This window comes from Cinclus cinclus, chromosome 8 (genome assembly GCF_963662255.1).
Source record: "Cinclus cinclus chromosome 8, bCinCin1.1, whole genome shotgun sequence".
Lineage (NCBI taxonomy): Eukaryota > Metazoa > Chordata > Aves > Passeriformes > Cinclidae > Cinclus > Cinclus cinclus.
This window is the reverse complement of record NC_085053.1, coordinates 1057984-1072527: the sequence shown is the minus strand read 5'-3', so window position 1 is coordinate 1072527 and position 14544 is coordinate 1057984. Positions and strand designations below refer to the sequence as shown.

Here is a 14544-nt window from a genome sequence, read left to right as displayed (position 1 = left end):
GGTCCGCGCATGCTCAGAGCGGGCGGCGCTGGGACTTGCCCCGGGAGTTGCGGCCATGCCGGGATTGCTGCTGGGGGACGAGGCGCCCAACTTTGAGGCGGACACCACGCATGGCCGTATCCGCTTCCATGACTTCCTGGGAGACTCGTGAGTGCTGGGGGATGCGCCGGGAGCGGGACCGGGGAATGGGATGGGATAATGGGATGGGATCCTGGGGAGCAGCGATGGAGCGGGACCGGCGTGCTCGAGATTCGCTTCAGGCCCGAACCAGCCCCTTCTGTGTGTGCAAAGTGGGGGGAAGGAACCCTCTGAGCTTCGAGCCTCCTGTAACTGGGTGTTCCAGGCTGCTCACACGCGTGACACCTTTCTTTCTCCTCGGTGGTTTGCTGTTGTTCATTCAAGGAGTGTAGTTACTGTATGAAAAGCCTCAGCACCAGTGGCCAGGTAACTGCTCCGTCAATTCCTGGTGACCCGTGGTGGTCACGCGGCTCCGGCAGAGCTGCAGGAGCCTCACTTGATCCCTCCAACCCCATTCCCAAATACCTCAGACAGGATTTTCCCCACTGCTGTGGTGTTGGGAGCTGGGTGAAGATCGGTGCAGTAATATCTGTGCGATTCGTGCTGAGAAATGGTGCAGGGAGTTTAAAGTGCTGGGGGTGGCTTTGCTTTTAGCCCCTGGGAAGTCCAGAGGGCCTTTTTGCTCCAGCCTGCCCTGCTGGAGCAGGATCCTGCTGGATCCTGCCTTTCTCTCTGCACTGCTTGCCTCACCTGTGAGGTTAGCATCTGCCTGCCCTAAAGACTCCAAATCCATTGCTGCCAAGCTGTGTGTCTGTGTCATTTAATAGGAACCACAGTGTGATGTTAACTCTTGGCCTCCCCTGCTAATTGATTAATTCTTACATTTTCAAGTGCCTTTAGCAGCTCGCAGCAGCAGCTGGGCTAAAGCTTGGTCCTATCCTGTTGTTTTGAGTTGCACGATGTACACGTGTGTCCCTCCTCGTGCAGATGAGGTGTAAGGGATGGATCAGTGCCCATCTCTGCAATAACCTGGCTGGCACCTGGGGTCTCTGGGCTACAGTATGACTTCCTCCAAACTTCCTCACATGGCACAGTGTTCACCTCCACAGCAAGAACTGTGGGCTATGCCAGCATCTCCTGGAGGGAGAGTAGGGAGAGAGATGCAGGGAGTTTCTCAGGGCTTATCTCATGGATGTTTCTTATGATAGGGAAGGAAGAGTTGCCTGGGTTTCCTTACCAGAGGCACGAGCTGTTCCTGCACTCCACGCCGTACAATCCACACAGCTTTTTGTCTGCAGCACAAAGCAGACAGCTCACCTTCACCCTCCTCTTGCAGGTGGGGCATCCTGTTCTCCCACCCTCGGGATTTCACCCCAGTGTGCACCACGGAGCTGGGTCGGGCGGCCAAGCTGGAGCCCGAGTTCAGCAAGCGCAATGTCAAGATGATCGCTCTCTCCATCGACAGCGTCCAGGACCACCTCTCCTGGTGCAAGGTAACAGCTCTGGGCAGGGTTCAGGGGGCAGCTTGCAAGCCCACGCAGGCTTGGAGGGACATGTGTCACATCCCAAAGCTTGGGGGTGCTGGAATTCAGAGCGGGAATGGGGAATTCTCCATCTTTGTGGAGCACCCCACAGCGTGCTCTGTGCTCTTTGATACAAGAGGAAAACAAGGCTGTCCTACCACTAGCTGAAAGGGTTAAGATGCGTGGAGGTGATGCTGGAACCTCAGAGAAAAGGCAGCCTATCCACAGACCCTCAGGAAATTTCGGTAATGGAGCAGAAAAGGAAAAGAGGCGTCAGAAATGAGGAAGCAGTTGCAGTTCATGCTTGGGCAGGGAAGAGAAAACAGAGACACATTAAATATAAAAATACAAATTGGAGAATGATAAATGTAAAATGAACATGGGGGAGTGTTAAAAAAAAAAGATGGGAGTAGAATAACTTGGTGAAGGAACTTGCAGGGACGTGGAGAAAAACTTCAGAGGCAGCTTGTGTGTGTGCTGCCAGGGAGAATGGTTCCAGGGCTAGAGGTAGTAGGGGTCTAAAAAGAGTATTTCAGACAGAAATGGCCAGAGTGTAAAAATCCTTGGGTGGATTGCCTGCCAATCTCTTAGCTCTTAAAATTGGGAGTGTTCTCACATATTTTCCAGGGGTGAGAGGTGCATGCAGTGAGGCATTAAAGGTGAGAAATTTCTACACTCGGACATTATTTCATGACTGACTGGCTTTAGAAGTTAGCTTATTACCTTATTGCTTAAATCAACCTTTGTACCCAAGCAGTGCATGGCCAATGTCCTGGCAAGCCTCAGAAAAGCAATGTACAATAAATGAGATTTCTGTGCTGCTGAAACCAGCAGCCAAATTAGCAAATAACGTGTCATTAGACGTAACAGAAAGTCTGCATTGTGCTTTTGTGAGGGAGACTCAAGCTGAAGTGTTCAGGTGTTGCTGACTTCTGCAAAGGCTTTGAATTTGCAAGAAGCTTTCCAATGAAGTCAGCTCTGTGAAAGGCAGGCTGTTTCTTGCAGGAAAAGCAGTAACTTGTGTAAAGGGAAGGAAGTGCTGAGCTCTCTCAGGGTGTGTGGAGTTCAGCAGGCTGGGGTGATCTGGAAAAGAGATGAACGATGAGCTGACTCTGCTGATCCTATGGAATTATTCAGCACCACCTCAGGTGAAGACAGGAGAAGTTGCAGAACAGCCTCTCCATGCTGGCTGAGGGGAGAGAGAGCAGGAAAGCCTTCTGGAAAAACCACAGAGGGGGCAGGGATTCAAGCTGTGGTGAGCTTTCTGTGAGCCTGGCAGAAGCCTTGGAGACAGAGGTTTGGAAGTGTCAGCTCAGCACCTGTCAGAAAGAACCAGGTGAAAGTCCTCCAGCACAAAAGATCCAACTGGTGAGGACACATCCACAGAAAGCTGGAGTGTTCCAAGCAGCCTGTGATTCACTGGATTAAACTTAGAAGTCCTAGGAGTGAGCAAAACATCGGGCAGAACTCTCTGCAGCATTCCCAAACACACCTCTGCTTTCTCTCTGGATGAAGCTGCTTTTACTTGGAGCACAGCCTGCAAGGAAGCAGGTGGGAAAGAGGGGTGGCTGAAATCCTGCAGGAAACAGTAAAGAAACTTCTGCTTGCTCTGCTGCCAAGTTTCAGTGGGCAGAGCAAATAATGCTCATGTCACTTGGTGCAGCTGTGCTTTCCAAGATGTCACAGCTATTCTTAGCTATCCCTAGCCAAAAAACAGAGCCTTGCTCCAGGGCTGGGAGGAGTAGCTCAGCCAGGGATTGATCCCACGCTCCAACCTCCCCAGTCAGGAGCTTCTCCAAGGGCTGGATAAATGCCTGAGCTCTTCCAGCAGGCCTGGCTGGCACATGCTGTGCATGTCTGAGGTTTCAGTGATACTCTGAAATATTGGCCACAGATACCTGCACCTTGGTGAGTCAGTGGTGAGCAAATCACTCAAGTGATGTCTGGTTTCAGCTTGGGCTCTAGAAAGAGAATTAGTGGCAAGAGAAGGGAGTGGTAGGTCTTGTATTGCAACACAGAGTATGGTTTGTGAGGCTGCTTTCTACAGCTCCCCAGTCATGAAATTACGTGCATTTTGGAACAAGTCACAGTCCATAGGGTTCAGATACTGCTTCTCAGAAACTCCTCATCCTCCAGCCCCTGCTCTAAAGAGAGGGGTGGATGGGTGGGTCTCATTTGCTGGTGCCCATCTGCAGCCTCCTGTGACTCTGTGGAGCATTCAGCAGCATTTCTCCTCAGCTGAACTCTCCAGCTCTGCTTTTCTTCCCTGTACCAGTTCCTTATCACTGTTCCATGTCCCTTATCCCTGTCCCTATCACTTATCCATGTCCCTGACCCTGTCCATTTACCCTGTCCCCTATCCAAGTCTCTGTCCCTTACCCTTGTCCCTGTCCCTTATCCCTGACCCTGACAAGGCAGGTTTTCAGGACAACAAAACCAATTCCTTGCCTCCTTCCAAGGCAGGCCTGACCACAACCCAGTCAAGATCAATGGCCCCTTTTTGCAGAGCCATGGTGACACACAAAACAAGCAAGCAGAAAAGCTGGAAAGGAAACACTTGGCCACGTGTGCACCACCTGACCTGCTTGCAGCATCCTGAACAGCTGGGGCAGGGCTCCAGCCTTTTGTCAGCACCAGCAGCCATGGGGGGCTGAGGAGGGGTGCAAGACCTACCTGCTCTTGCTGCTGTTGGTGTGCTCTGAGCAGTGCCAAGGGGCAGCATTTCCAACCCTGAGTGCCCTCCCTGTTCCCCCACATTCAAAGCCTGGAGAAGGCAGAGATTTGTACATGGAGGTTATCAGCTGAGCTGATAATGCAGCACAGCAGTGCCAGGGAGGCTCACAGCAGCATTGCAGTCAGTTTTGTCTCCTGGTGGTATGAAAAGGGGGGAAAGAACAGACTGCCCTGTTTTGGGGCAGGAACCTTGAGTTCTACTTGCTTTGATGCTGGCAGCTGCTCTGCCTCTGCTGCCTGGAGCAGGCTCCTCCCAGCACTGCTGGGGCTCCCTGTGACCTGTGAGGGTGGTACTGCAGACATCAGAGATAACTTTAATATCTGATTGAGTCCAGACCAGGTTTGGAGATGCTCAAAATACTTTTTTTTTTTTTTTTTTTTTTTTTGTGGTGTGTATCTGTGAAGCAGGTCCAGTTTGGACTAGTACAGGGAGGAACCTCAAAAACCATTGTCACAATGGAGAGTCTGCAGGGCTGTGGAGGGGAATGGTTTTCTCTTCTGTCCCAGGCATGGTTCAGAAAGGAGTGAGCAGTGTCCCAGCACCTGTACTCAGGCTTCCACTCCAGTTTTTTGGGAGCTTTTAGTTAAGTAAGCTGCGAGTGACTCACTGAATGGAACTGGTCCCTTGCACAAGACCTGTGGAGTGTTGGACCTTCCTTTGTCAGCTGCACCATTACTGGTTTGCTCTGCCACTAGAGAAACAATTCCTGAGGAGCACGGTCCAGTTCAGGTAACACCCATGCATCTGTCAGCAGAGGGACACAGTTCTCAGTGAGAGGTGGTCAAACCTCTCTGTGTCACTAACACAGGCAAGAATTCCTTATTTCTCTGTGCCCACTGCCTGGGCATAGCAGCTGTTCCACAGGCTGTGAGTAAGAACTGACCCTCAAGAAAAAGGCACAAAGCCCAGCCTGGCGCAAAGGTTTCTGGTTTGCCACCTGGTTTCTGGAAGCTTCATGGAAGGCCATGAGGCCCTGGCTGTGCTGTCCCAGGCAAGCAAGTCAGCAGCTCCTGCAGCTGCACCTCCTGTTTCTGCCTGGCTCTGCCTCTGTGGTGCTGCCACAGGAACATCCGGTGGCTTTATCTGTGCAGGACATCAACACCTACAACGGGGACCAGCCTACAGAGAAGCTGCCCTTCCCCATCATTGCTGACAAGAACCGGGAGCTGGCCGTCAAGCTGGGCATGCTGGACCCCGATGAGCTGGACAAGGATGGGATGCCCCTGACTGCTCGTGTGGTGAGTGCCTGGCCCCATAGCGGTACAGAACCATGGCCTGCCATCCTGCCCTGTTCCTGTGGGGCAGCTTACCTTGATGGCGTGGCCATCCTCAGGAGCTGGGTTGGAACCATGGGTTGTGTCATAGTGACCCACCTAATCCCAAACTAATTTTTGTCAGTGCTTGATCTGCTGGACTTTCCCTCTCCCCTTGTTTGCTTGCACTAGAAGGGCACAGGTAACAAAACGAGCTGGACACAGGAACTCCCAGAGCAAAAACACAATCCCTGGGCATCAGTTGTTCTCTAGATCCCCTCCATGACATCTCCCTTGTCACAATACCTGTGATCAAGCAGCTCCCAGGAGAGGAAGGAGCATCAGGGCTGAGCAGACCCAGCAGAGCAGTCAGACCAACGTGCCCAGCCCCTGACACTGTCTCCCTGTGCTCAGGTGTTTGTTTTTGGGCCGGATAAGAAGCTGAAGCTCTCCATCCTGTACCCAGCCACCACTGGGAGAAACTTTGATGAGATCCTGAGAGTGGTGGACTCCCTGCAGCTCACAGCATACAAGAAGGTCGCTACCCCTGTGGACTGGAAGGTGAGGAACAGTGCAAAGCTCACAGCCAGGCATTGAAATGGCAGCCAGCCTCCTTTGCAGGGGGACCCACAGGGTGGGTGAAGCAGCAGCTGGAGGCAGCCTTGCCCTGCAGCATAAGCTCCCAGTGGGGTGGGCCAGCTCACCCACCTGCCAGGAAAGCAGACCTTTCCCCAGGGCTTGGAATCAAGGGAGAGCCAGCACCTGTCCAGGGGTGCCTGAACAACGGGAATGGATGAGCAGACTCGGGCAAGCTGTGCTCTGCCCAGCGTGGCAGCAAGGCTCAGGTTACCCCCTTCCTTACTCCCTGCTCTCATGGGAGTGCCATGGCTGTGGGATGCCACTGGGAAGGGCTGCAAGATGGCACAGCTCTCCCTTTGGACATCTGATGTAGCTCCCACTCTGCCCTCACTGCTGGCTCCACAGGACAGGCTGGGGCATAAGGGCTGAGTGTTCACAGTGCCACCCGTGTCCAACCCTGCCAGCTCCTCACTGTCCCCATCTGTCCCCCAGCCTGGTGACAGTGTCATGGTCGTGCCCACCTTACCTGACGAGGAAGCCAAGAAGCTCTTCCCCAAAGGAGTCTTCACCAAGGAGCTGCCCTCAGGCAAGAAGTACCTTCGCTACACCCCGCAGCCAGAGTGAGGCGTCTGTCTGTCCATCTGTCCTGCTGGGATGCCAGAGCCTTCCTGAGCCCAGCTCCCACCCTTGTGACACTGCACAATCCACAGCCTGGCAGTACTAAACCAGCCCTCCTTTCACCCCCACATCCCCTCAGAACTAAACCCCAGGTATTTTCCTGCCTCCAAGGCAAGGATGAGCAGGCCAGGGGGGACTCCAGGGCTCCTGCTGTGGTGTCTGTCCTGTTTGCTCCCAGCCAGGCTTGTCCCAGAGGCGTGGTGAGAAGGGGTGTCCTGCTGGGACAGGGAGCTTTGGGGTCTCCGAACTGCTGTGTGCCTTTCAGAGCCATCTAACCTTTGGTCCCAGGAGTAGGGGAGGAGCTGCAGAGCCAAATCTCTCACTTCTTAACTGCTTTCTCATCTCTTGCTGGACAGTGATTGTTTACAGGTTTTGTGGAAGAGAGAATCAAGCAAATAAACCGACCTTCAGTACTACCTGCAGTGTCCCTTGTCTGTCTCTGCTGGCCCCCACAGCATTTACTGTGGCCACACAGCTGGGATTTGTGCCCAAGCTCTGGAGGAGGGTGGCAGCAGCACAGACTGCCCTTGTTCTTGCTCTGCAAGGAAAGAATTTTGGCAAAACAGGTTGTCCCAGGGCACACAGTCTCAGACAAGGCAGTTGTACTTCTGCTGGGAAGGAAGAATGTGCCTCAGCCTGGCATGCCCTTGGCTGCTGGGCAGAGGGTCCTTCCCTCCTCCTAGGGCATGAGCAGGCAGGACAGGAGCTGTGCAAACTCGTGTCTGCTCTCCCACACCCCTGCCTCAGGGATTTGTCAAGACATGAGCAATGTTTTAATATAACAGTAGAAAAGAAAGCTGCTCACTGAATAGCTCATAGGGTGGCTGCCAGCATCCCTCACTGTTCAGCACAGCCAACAATGCCCAAAACAGCAGCTTTTGTTTAAGAAATCAGCTGTCTTGGGGCACAAATGTACCCCCCAAGCAAGTGGGGACTGCCAGGTTTGATGTTCAAGGTGAGCAATGAGATCCCCCTCCAGACTAAACCTCAGGCAGCACCCACAACCCTCTTTCATTACCCCCCTCCAAAAAAAAAAAAAAAGGGGGTTTATTAATTTTTAATTGCCTTCAGGAACTATGCAGTGAATATTGGTGTAGTTCCTCAAATGGCTTTTAAATGAACCCTCATTATGAAACTCCGTATTATTCCCATGTATTATTTTGACTGGAAGATAGGAACAGTTGGTCTCTGGGCTGACTTTTGTCCTCACTCTTTCACTGTGCAAGAAAGGGGAGGGGGAAACTACAATTTCAAAAGGGAACCATGTTTTTTTTCTGCATAGCTTTTCAGCTTTATCAGGCTAGACAGCTTTCCTAGTTCCCATGGCTGGGCTGCATGAACTCCTGGGTTTCTCACTGTTCCCTCACTCAGATCTGGTTTCCTAAGGGAAAAGGAATGTCTGCCCCCTCCAAGCTTTGCCCAGTTTTCTGGAAGTTCAAGGATACAGCTCCACAGCAACCTTTGTGCAAACAGCCTGCTCACAGCATCCCCTGAGGAAGGGCACTGCAGGGCCAGCATAGCCTCTCTGGGACACCACAACAGCCACCTGCAAGTCAGGACACAGTGGAACAAATCCTGCCACCACACCCAGGGGCTTAAAGCCAGCAGGGACAGCCACTGGTGATGGAAATGCCATTAATTCAATTTGCCTGCTCTGTGGTGCTGCCATGGCCCCAGAGGTACAAACCAGCCAGAGAGACTCAAGTAAACACAAGCTTTGGCTCCAGTACAGCTCGAGTAGTTTTCTTTTAATCCCAGAGAAGTGAAATGCAACACTTTTTGAGTTGGTAACAACATCCAGAGACAGAAGTCCAAGCCCCCTACTCAGTAAAGTCATTTGTGTTTAAGGCACTCTGCAAAACCAGCTTTCCTCTCCTTCTGATTTTCCCCACGTGGCAGCAGAATACCTGGTTTGGTCTGTTCTCCGTTGTAACACTGCACCAGGAGGCTGGCTCAGTAAACAGGGATTGGACACAGGAGGGAGCACCAGGGCTTCTGCAGGGAGAGGGTGAGCACAGGGTGCCCTCCCTGCAGGCACCAGTGTGCTTCCCCTTCTTTTTTCTCCCTCTCAAAAAGGGGATGGGAGTGTTTGGCATCCATCCCCAGAGGTGCGCCCAGCAGCACCCCAAAATGCAGGGGGGAGGGCTGGGTGTGTGGGGGAGACCCAGCTGCCCCCACTGTGCAGCAGAAATGACCCCTCCCCACCCACCCCCCACTTCCAGTTGTCAATAAATACCAATAAATAAATAAATAGATAAATAAATAAGGGACACGAGGATGGGAAGAAGGGGAAGGGGCACCCCGAGGCTCAAGGCATGGGGGAGCCTGAGGGTGGGCATTTCCATAAGCTGCCCCTCCCTGAGATAATGGGGTGCTGGTGGGGAAGGGGGGTGCAGGGAAAGCATCCCTTGGGAGTCTGAGCTCTCATCCAGCCACAGGGAATGAGCCAAACTCAGACAATATATGAGAGCTCTCCCCCCCACCTTCCCTCCTTCCTTTGAGCAGCACCAGCCCCAGAGCTCCACCTCCACCCAGGTGTGACCACCTTTTGCCAACATGCAAAATGCCTGCACATTTCTGTAAACGCTGCTTGCACGTGTTTCTTTGCAAACAATTTTTTGCAAACTTTTTTTTTTCTTTCCCCCCCCCCCTTCTTTTCTAATGGGGAAATGCCCACAAAGACAACCCATGCACCAAACCGAGTTAAGTGCATCAAATCCAGCCTCAGAGGAGCAGGAATGGAAGCCTGGCAGAAGCCTGGAGAGGTGAGAACACAGGCAGGGCCCCGGGGCTCAGCCAACACCTGCCTGCAGGCTGGGGCAGCCCTGGGGGTCAGGCACATGGCTACAGCCAGGCATGGAGCCTGACCCTGGCACCAGGATGTTGCACACATTCATGGACAGAAATTCAGCCACTGCTGTCTCGGTGTCGTGGCTCAGACTGGTCAGCAAATCCCAAAAGGTGGCAATGAATCCAACAGCATCCCTGCAGCAGTGTCCCCACTCTCCCAGACACCTCCCTGGGCTGACAGCAGCATGCAGCCATCTCCCATGGGTTTTGGGGGAGCTGGCTCACACAGCCTCTGGGCACAGCATCCTCTCCCAGCAGGAAGCTCCTCTTGGAGCTACCTGTTTGTTGAGGAACCCCTTCCTCTGGAGTTTTAGGTCTGATGCTGCCACAGATGTCTCTGTCCCCCTGGGTCAAAAGTATACACCTGCCTTACTTCAAACCAAAAGGTACTTATCCCTCCTCCCCCAGTCCTTAAAGAAAATTGTATTTCAAGTTTCTAATCCCTCTCCACACACATACTTTTTGAGAAACAAAATATCAGTGATGGCAAAAGTTGCCATCAGTCCCACACCAGGACAAAACCAGTCTCACAAGAGCAGGACAACTTCCCACACCAGCAAGCTCCTTGTGGGAGCTCTGCTGCAGAAAACACAGCAAACCAAAGCTCAAAGCCCTCTCTCCCTCCAAACCTGCCCCACAGCAAGGCTGCAGCCCCTGCAAAACCCCAACATAGGCACAGAAAGCAGCAGGTTCCCAGCCCGATGTGAGGCCGGGTGGGAGGAGCAGGAGCAGCCCAGGCAGAAGGAAATGTTGAGCCAAGGCATCAAAAGGAAATGCTCCCAGAAGAAAAATAAATAAAGAACTAGATCAGCAGCAAATACTACTGAGGGCAATAAATAGCACGGGGATTTCACAGGGATTTTTGGTCTAAGATGCCTCGGGAGCCCCTGTGCTGGCGAGGCCAGGGGTGCAGGGAAGTGCCACCTAGCGTTCCTGGCCCGGGCTCACCTGCCAGCGGGATAGCACATGGGACCTTCTCAGCAGTAATGTCCCAGGAATGACCTGCATCACCAGGGCAGCACAGTCCCCACCCCGCAGCATGAAGAAGGCAGGTCTGCGAGCTGGAGGAGCTGCAGGGCTCGTGCTGGGGAGGACAGAGCAGAGAAAGCAGCAGAAACTCTAACCACCTGCCCAGGACTGATGGAGCACCCAGAGCAGCAGCAGCACAGCTGTGGTTTATGCCTCTGCTGCAATTCCAGGGTGAGATCCTGGGAATTGCCAGCTGCGCCCCACAGCTCCCTGCTGCCCCATGGACCAGCTGATGCCAGCCATCCAGGCAGCAAGGAGTGAGGAGAAAGGCAAATAAATCCCCCTGTGACCCCTCCCAAGCACGGCAGCAGCAAGAGGCAGCCCCCAGGCAGCACATTCACCTCCTCCTTCCCAGGCCAATGCAAGCCTGCCCTGAACAGCCTCCACTGAGAACAGCCTCCACTGACATCCCTGCCTTCCACAGTGCTTGGGGAGTTACCACAAGGTGTGCTGTCCCCTCCACTGGTGGCCCAGCCAGTAGCCACCCTGCTCTGTGGGTGGCTGGGGAAGACGTCTCCACGTGAGCCAGCACTGGCATGGAAAACGAGCAAGCGCCCAACTTCTAGCAAAGGAGTGGGGTCTGCTGTGAAGCAAAGTGACTCCAGGGGTACCTCTGAGCTGGTTTGGGTACCCCATACCCCTGGGCTGGGGGAATGGCACCCCTCCCCACTCCTCACTCAGCTGAGAATCCGTTCTGCTTCTGTAAGAGAAGGGCCAGTGGGACCTGGAAGGGGAGGCTGAGCAACTGCAAAGACTCAGTGCACCTTAAAACAAAAGGACATCTAGCCTGCCCTTAGACCTCACTCCAAGACAGAAAAGAGCTACGGCATCTCCTACACTCACAACTACTCCAAACACACCCAGACGCATGCAAAACGTTTTCTGCTCCCCCTGGGCTGCAGTGGCACCAGCCAGCACCGGGCTCTGCTCGCCCCCTGGCACTGCCCCTTCCCACCCCAGCCTGGTCCCAGTGGGCAGGTGAGGGGTGGGTTATCCATCTGAAATGCATAGGTATAGACACAGCAGGGACACGGAGCACTGCAGCAGCCCCTGCTTCTCCCTCCAGCTGGGTGGGAAGCAGCATTTGCCATGGGCACGGTTCAACCACTCTCGTGCTCCTCAGGCTGCCCCGCAAGGAAAGGCGAGTCTTTTACGTCAGACAACTTCTGTGCCAGCTGCAAACACTCCATTCCTCTTCCTGGGAAATCCTCCAGCTCAGCAAACCCTCTTCTGCACCCTTGTGCCAGCCAGGCTCTATTTCTGACCAAGGAGGAGCCACGTTTCCAACCACAACAACAAAGGCAGGAGAAGCCGAGAGGTCTGCTTTGGCTTGGAAACCCTGTCCGCCTGCAGCGGGGCTGGGGGCACCCAGGTGCTCACCTGCACGCCCTACTTGGGAGGTATCACCACTATGGGCTGCCCTCTCTTGGGCCTCCACATGAGGACCTGGGCATCGTTGGCGTTGGGTTTCACCAGCGCGTTAGGTGGGATGGGCTCCATCCTGCTGAGGATCCGCGGCTGCTCCTGCTGAGTCCTGCCCACCAGCCGTGCCCGCTGCCCCAGCAGCTGCATGGGGTCCACCTCAATGTCCACTCGCATCCTCCACTTTATAGTCTGCAAGATGATCTTCTCCTTGGTGGTTGTGTTCATGGCCACGAGCCACGTGGTGAAGCTCTGGTCCCTTTTAATCCTGGTCAGCAGCGGCACGTTACTGTTGCTCACGGGAACGGCCCACGTCACGCTGGGGTAGAAATTGTCATTCATGCTCACTGAGAACCTGGAGATCTTGTTAGTGGGCCCAACCAGGGTCACGGTTTCTGTGGTGTTTCCATACCAGGGGTAGCTCACCCCATCCGAGTCGCTAATGGCTTTTACTCGTCCTTCTCGCAGGTCAGGCAGCTCCCAGCTTGACCTAGTAAAGAGGAAGAGAAAGATGAGCAGAGAAATGACAGCAGCAGTGCCTGGTAAGGGATGGGGAAGCCAACAGCACAGGGACCCTCTGCCTGCCTGCAGCAAACTCTCAGGGACAACCTGAAGAACAAATTCAGCTTTGGTTCCTTCACTGAGATTCACATGTCCAGCTCGAGCCTTTGCCCTACTGACACAATGCCATTTTAATTAACCTGCAATTAAACCAACTGAGCCGAAACCCACTGCTGAGTCTCTGTGGGGTCACTCTCCTTAATCAGCTCCTGGAGAACAGTCTTCCCTGTCCACCCTGTCCACCATGCAGAGCCATGACTAGGGCACTGGCCCAGCCCATCAGCAGCCCCTTCCTGCAGGAGGTCTGTGATTTTCATGCCTTAAATACAGAGACACATGCAACAATTAAGCCCCACAATTACACCTGCCACAGGCACAATGAAATCCCAGCAATATGGCTGGGGTGGGGGGGTGAATTCAGCCCAAATCTTTGCTGCTGACTGCACTACCCAACACCGTGTGGCTACGGCGAGGCCTGCGTGGCAACAAGGGAGCAGCTTTGCAGCAGAGGGGTTGGGGCCACGCTTCTGCCATCCCTTCAACATCCCCAAGTGCCCCATGCACACCGTTCTGTCATGATACAAGGATGCAGGCAGGCAGCACAAGGACCTGCTGCTCCCCCAGCACCCACAGACCTGTGGCACCAGCAGCAGGAGCCCAGCAGTGAGCTGCAGAACACACCCCTCTGGACAACTCCCCTTTTGCATCACCCCTTTCCAAAGGCAAAAGACACAGATACAGAGCCCGCAGCTTTGCCCCTCAGCATCCCCACAAGTCACCAGCACGCTCAGCTTCGGGAGAGGCTGTTTTTAGGCTGGCACTTCTGCCCAGCACCGTGACCTTTCCCTCTACTAACACAAGCCAAGGGGACAACTCCTCCAGCACTGCCCATGCTCGTGTCCCAGCCCCAGGGAAGCGATGCTTGGTGGGAGGCAGCAGCTGCAAAGCCCAGTGGGATGGTGCAGGAACTGCTGTGGGGTGCGAGGAGCAGGAATTGTGGGGTCGGGGAGCAGGCTCAGGGTGAAAGTGTTGCCCGTGTGTGGCTGTGGCTGCAGAGGTGGGGTAGAGGGACTGCACAGGGTGCTGGGATGCAGCACAGGGTACCAGGGGTGCAGCATCCAACGCCAGGGATGCAGCATCCAATGCCAGGGATGTAGCTTCCAATACCGGGGGTGCAGCATCCAGTGCCAGGGATGCAGCATGCAATTACAGGGACGAAGCACACGATACCAGGGATGTAGCTCCCAATGCCAGGGATGCAGCACACGGCTCCGGGGATGCAGCACCCAAAGCCGGGGGAGCAGCATCCGGTGCCTGCGGGCGGAGCAGAGCAGGCGCCGGCCCCGGGGATACCACGCCGCACACAGCCCGGACCCTCGTGCCCCCGTGCCCGCCCCCGGGCCCGCCCGCAGTGCTCACACGCCGAGGTCGCTGTAGGTGTTGTAGAACTCCATGTGGTTGCAGGCCTGGATCCAGCCCACCACCCAGGTGTGGCGCCGGGCGATGGGCGGCATGAGGACGCGGGCGGAGGCTCGGAAGTAGGGCGTGCGGTACCGCAGCACCACCGGCGAGCTCTCCTCGATGGCCGTGGCCGCCGGCTCGATGGTGGCCGACACGTCCGACACCACGATCTGCTCGCGGCGCACCCGCGCCTTACAGGCCACGCTCTGCAGGCACCCCATGGCCGCGGCCGAGCCGCCGTCACCGCGGGCCCGGGGGGGCGGCCGGTCCCGCCGCCGCCCGCCCGCCGCGCATCGCCGCCCGCCGCACGGCGCCCGCACCGGCGCCGGCAGGGCGAAGACGCCGCCGCGTCCCTTCCGGCCCTCGCCGGCCGCCGTACGCCGGCAGGGGTGGGCACGTGCGCGCCGGTGGGCGGGGCGCGCCGAGAGCGTCACGG

The 14544-nt window shown here is 55.1% G+C and overlaps 2 protein-coding genes across 2 annotated transcripts; one reads left to right on the top strand and one right to left on the bottom strand.

Annotated features, from left to right (window-relative positions):
- The first annotated feature begins 34 nt into the window (after positions 1 to 34).
- On the top strand, positions 35 to 7201 carry PRDX6 (peroxiredoxin 6). The gene is made up of 5 exons (XM_062497905.1): positions 35 to 147; positions 1355 to 1511; positions 5367 to 5513; positions 5943 to 6089; positions 6600 to 7201. Exons 1-5 carry the CDS (start codon positions 56 to 58, stop codon positions 6729 to 6731), a joined length of 675 nt encoding a protein of 224 aa, XP_062353889.1. The 5' UTR covers positions 35 to 55; the 3' UTR covers positions 6732 to 7201.
- Positions 7202 to 11603: 4402 nt separating this feature from the next.
- On the bottom strand, positions 11604 to 14329 carry FAM78B (family with sequence similarity 78 member B). Its single transcript, XM_062497210.1, has 2 exons — positions 14067 to 14329; positions 11604 to 12576 (listed from the first exon to the last, which is right to left on the bottom strand). Exons 1-2 carry the CDS (start codon positions 14327 to 14329, stop codon positions 12054 to 12056), a joined length of 786 nt encoding a protein of 261 aa, XP_062353194.1. The 3' UTR covers positions 11604 to 12053.
- Positions 14330 to 14544: the final 215 nt, after the last annotated feature.

Coding starts and splice junctions, on each gene's coding strand:
- PRDX6 (XM_062497905.1), top strand. CDS start 56: ATGCCGGGATTGCTGCTGGGGGACGAGGCGCCCAACTTTGAGGCGGAC. Junction 148..1,354: donor CATGACTTCCTGGGAGACTC/GTGAGTGCTGGG, acceptor CTCCTCTTGCAG/GTGGGGCATCCTGTTCTCCC. Junction 6,090..6,599: donor CTACCCCTGTGGACTGGAAG/GTGAGGAACAGT, acceptor TCTGTCCCCCAG/CCTGGTGACAGTGTCATGGT.
- FAM78B (XM_062497210.1), bottom strand. CDS start 14,329: ATGGGGTGCCTGCAGAGCGTGGCCTGTAAGGCGCGGGTGCGCCGCGAG. Junction 12,577..14,066: donor ACCTACAGCGACCTCGGCGT/GTGAGCACTGCG, acceptor CCTCTTTACTAG/GTCAAGCTGGGAGCTGCCTG.